This window comes from Zea mays, chromosome 5 (genome assembly GCF_902167145.1).
Source record: "Zea mays cultivar B73 chromosome 5, Zm-B73-REFERENCE-NAM-5.0, whole genome shotgun sequence".
Taxonomy (NCBI): Eukaryota; Viridiplantae; Streptophyta; class Magnoliopsida; order Poales; family Poaceae; genus Zea; species Zea mays.
The window spans coordinates 217,238,853-217,242,629 of record NC_050100.1 but is presented as its reverse complement, the minus strand read 5'-3'; the positions used below and the strand labels follow the sequence as shown (position 1 = coordinate 217,242,629).

The following is a 3,777-nucleotide window of genomic DNA, read 5'->3' as shown; positions in this document are numbered from 1 at the left end:
AATCAAGGTAGCATTTGAAAACTACCGATCCGTACAGCAAAATACTGGCAAATACTCCATAGACATCAGGGACTGATTACCCTGTTGTTAATCTTGCTCTCAGGAACGCCACCAACCATACTTAGCAGCGTGAGTGGCTCCAGAGCGACGACAGGGCCCATGCCCCGTGGCAGAGCGGGTCGTTGTCTCCATTGCCACGCCCGCTTTAAAAGGGACCACCTCGTCACTCTCCCTCCTCCATGTCCACGGTCACCGTGGCGAGGGCAGCCCCGCCGAGCGTTAGTCACAGTTGTTGCCTGCCTACCATGCGGCTCTAACTCGATCCGTGCAGCAGACGCCGAGTCGCGGCAAGGAGTAGCTAGGAACTAGGAAGGAGGAGGCAGGGAAAGGCCAGGCCATGGCGCTCGAAGCTGTGGTGTTCCCGAAGGAGCACCCGGGGTGTACGGCGGTCAAGGCGCGCCCGGCGTCGCTGGGCTGCGGCTTCCACACCGAGGAGCTCGAGGTCGAGGACAAGGGCGGCGTGGTTCTGCAAGGAGAGGCCGCCGACGCGCTGCCGCCGCCCGGTGGTGCCGCCACCACGTGGGACTGGGACGCGGTGCTCTGCCCGTGCTCCACTGCACCAGCTGCAGGCGCCGTGGAGGAGTGCTGGGACGTGCAGCAGCAGCAGCATCAGCTCCTGTCCGTGTCCCCGCCGCCCTCGTCCGCCGTCGCAGCGTCGTCGTCTGGGCGCCGCAAGGCTGCCGCGTCGGAGGCGGCGCGGCGACGGCGGCGACGCCCCAAGGCGGTGAGGAACACGGACGAGATGGAGAGCCAGCGCCGCAACCACATTGCCGTGGAGCGCAACCGGCGGCGGCAGATGAACGAGTACCTCTCCGTGCTCCGCTCCGCCATGCCGCCTTCCTACACGCAGCGGGTACGTACGTACGAATACCATCTCCTCCTGCTGTGCAATGAGCGTAGCGTACCGCCGCTCCCCTCAGGCCATGCCACCATGCATGTGCACGAACGGCTTGGCATTCACCGCATTGCTGATTGCTGCTGTCACCCCCCAACTTTTACTGCAACGGATCTCAAATCTTGCTGCCCCTCTGGCCATCCGCTGCTGGCTGCTGCCTTCGCCCCGCCGCGCCCGCCATGCCGCTTTGGTTGCACATGTCACGGAATCTCTAGCTAGCGACCATTCATCAAAAGCCGCGCCACCTTCCGTTCCGTTCGCAACGTATGTACTACCAGTCTACCACGCGGTCCACGCGTTAACATGGTTACATGCAGGGTGACCAGGCGTCGATCGTGGCTGGTGCCATCAACTTCGTCAAGGAGCTGGAGCAGCTGCTGCAGTCGCTGGAGGCGCAGAAGCGGTGCACCGAGCCACCGGCGCCGGCGCCGTTCGCCGGCTTCTTCATCTTCCCTCAGTACTCCACCACCGCCGCGACGGGTGGTGCGGTTGGCTCTAGTAGCGACAGCGCTGGCTCCGGCGGCGATCAGAGTGGCGGCGGCGGCGGCTGCGCGGGAGCGCGGCGAGGCGTGGCCGACATCGAGGTGTCCCTGGCGGAGAGCCACGCCAACGTGAAGGTGCTCGCGGCGCGGCGGCCGCGGCAGCTGCTGAGGATGGTGGTGGCGCTGCAGTGCCTCGGCCTCACCGTGCTCCACCTCAACGTGACCACCACCGCCGACCACCTGGCCTTGTACTCCCTCAGCCTCAAGGTAGTACTAGTACCGCGCACCTACTCGATCCAGGCGCGCGCGCGGCTATTCGATCGACTGCGACGACTCCAGCTGAGCTGAGCAGTGTACTAACACGTTTCCTCTCGTCGTCGTCCTCTCTGCTGCAGATGGAGGACGAGTGCCGGCTGTCGCCGTCGGTCGACGACATCGCCGCCGCGGTGAACGAGATACTCGCCGATATCTCCGACGAGTGCGCCCGCGGGGGGCCAGGCCACTGATGATTAGCCGCTTAGCCTAATATGTTAGCGAGTGCCATGTATTGTTGTGACGTACGTCGATTTGATCCTAGTACACGGATAACACTGGCAAGCTAGCGTGGCAGCTCGCTCGCGCCACTGTCAGGCAGGCGGTACCACTACCACTCCATATGTTTGCGTGCAAGTAAACATGTACCGATTGGACCAGCTTACGTACTACTACCACTCTTTTTGCAGCGCCAGTAAGTACTGTATTTGTGTGCATCCAGGATTCAGAATCATTCACGTCGATCTCGCATCGGACCAGCGCTAATTATTAGCGCAGATCTGTCGAGATGCCTGCGACTGCGTGTGCACACGGGTGACCTGTTCGAGGTCCACGAAAGTAGTTTGAGAGCCACAAAACCGAAGGGTATTAAAGGGGCTAGAATCTTCTTTTTATTCAACGGATAAGAAGTGAATTATAACCCTACTCTTCGGTTTTCTGACTCTCAAACTAGCTCGAACTGGTGTACCAGCGTTTTTCTCTGACGAGTTTTGTTGCTTCAGAAATCTCTCTCTCTCTCTCTCTGACCAGTCAGCACGCATTCACCAGATAAGAATGAGTTAGCAAGGAATATCCAGCCCCAGCCCTATCATATTTCAACTCCAAGTTGATAGATCTGGCCGGCTGCAATCATCTCATTCTCGTTGTTACGGTCTTGCGTGAGCTCTTATGGCTCCAGGTATCGAGAGTTTACACATGAACAGCATCGTTGACAGAATGACGCACTGACACGTCTCGTTCATTGCTCTCGAGTGCAGGGGGGTGGCTGGACGAATGAACCTGCTGCAGGCGTACAGCCTTCGCCCACATCATTCTGCCGGCACTGATCGGGGCAAAAAACCAGCATTGTAGGATCGGATCAGAATCCTTTTCCCAGCCGCAAGGTAACTTTCGTTCGACGCGAAGTAATGATTGTTAGGGCATAGGGTCGGCCGTTGCTGATTGGGTGCTCTACGAGCTAGCATATCAGTTCGGAATCATCGCGGCGCGCCATGAAGTATGATTTTTTTTTAAAAAAATAAACATTCACGAGATGGCTGAAAACCATCACGAAATCGCCGTGGTCCGTGCGTAATGATGACCTTGGGGGGGAAAGGGGGGGGGGGGGGGGTGGGGGGGGGGGGGGGGGGTAATGCATCCGTGTAAGGAACGGTGGTAAAAACAAGCAAGCGAGCGAGCAAATGGACGCCTACATAAGAACAGGTCCGCCTGGCACTGAACTAAAGGCTTTCGTGCATGCATATGCCAGCCTTTGTGTGCTTTCTGTCGATGCTACAGCTACAGCCTCTGATTCACGTCCTAGTCCTACCCTCCCAACTGTTCCTTCGATTTATAGCCTCATACTTGCTGGAACCTATTAAGTTGTATGCATCAACCAATTCAACCCAAAAAATTAAGCTGATAGGAAGATATGCACAATTCACTTATATTATGTTAACACTACACTCATGTCGAGCCTCTTTTGGGTCTCTGACGTGGAATGTAATTAATTTATTTAATTGTGCTACCTAGAATTCGAACTCGAGACATCTGACTCTGATACCATATTAAGTTGCATGCACCAATCAATTCAACCTAAAAGCTTAAACTGATAGAAAGACATGAACAATTCACTTATATTATATTCCAATTATCCAATAGAACCTGTCCACATGTGCTGATTCAGAAGCAGTGGGTTCCGTTTTGGGGGTTTGGTGGAGTGACAAATAAAACTGCATGGATCATATTGAAATGTTACGATCGAGCTTCATATCCTATACCCACGTGATGTATGACAAGCGAGAACTCGGCTACCAACGCAAACAGCTG

The 3,777-nt window shown here is 56.2% G+C and overlaps 1 protein-coding gene across 1 annotated transcript; it reads left to right on the top strand.

Annotated features, from left to right (window-relative positions):
- Window positions 1-246: 246 nt before the first annotated feature.
- On the top strand, window positions 247-2,128 carry LOC100217195 (uncharacterized). Its single transcript, NM_001143554.1, has 3 exons — window positions 247-913; window positions 1,273-1,704; window positions 1,833-2,128. Exons 1-3 carry the CDS (start codon window positions 398-400, stop codon window positions 1,941-1,943), a joined length of 1,059 nt encoding a protein of 352 aa, NP_001137026.1. The 5' UTR covers window positions 247-397; the 3' UTR covers window positions 1,944-2,128.
- The last annotated feature ends 1,649 nt before the right edge of the window (window positions 2,129-3,777 follow it).

What these genes read in the sequence shown, in the direction of transcription:
- LOC100217195 (NM_001143554.1), top strand. Translation starts at nt 398, where the DNA reads ATGGCGCTCGAAGCTGTGGTGTTCCCGAAGGAGCACCCGGGGTGTACG. An exon ending in CGCCTTCCTACACGCAGCGG is followed by an intron (nt 914 to 1,272) that starts GTACGTACGTAC and finishes GGTTACATGCAG; the next exon opens with GGTGACCAGGCGTCGATCGT. An exon ending in TGTACTCCCTCAGCCTCAAG is followed by an intron (nt 1,705 to 1,832) that starts GTAGTACTAGTA and finishes TCTCTGCTGCAG; the next exon opens with ATGGAGGACGAGTGCCGGCT.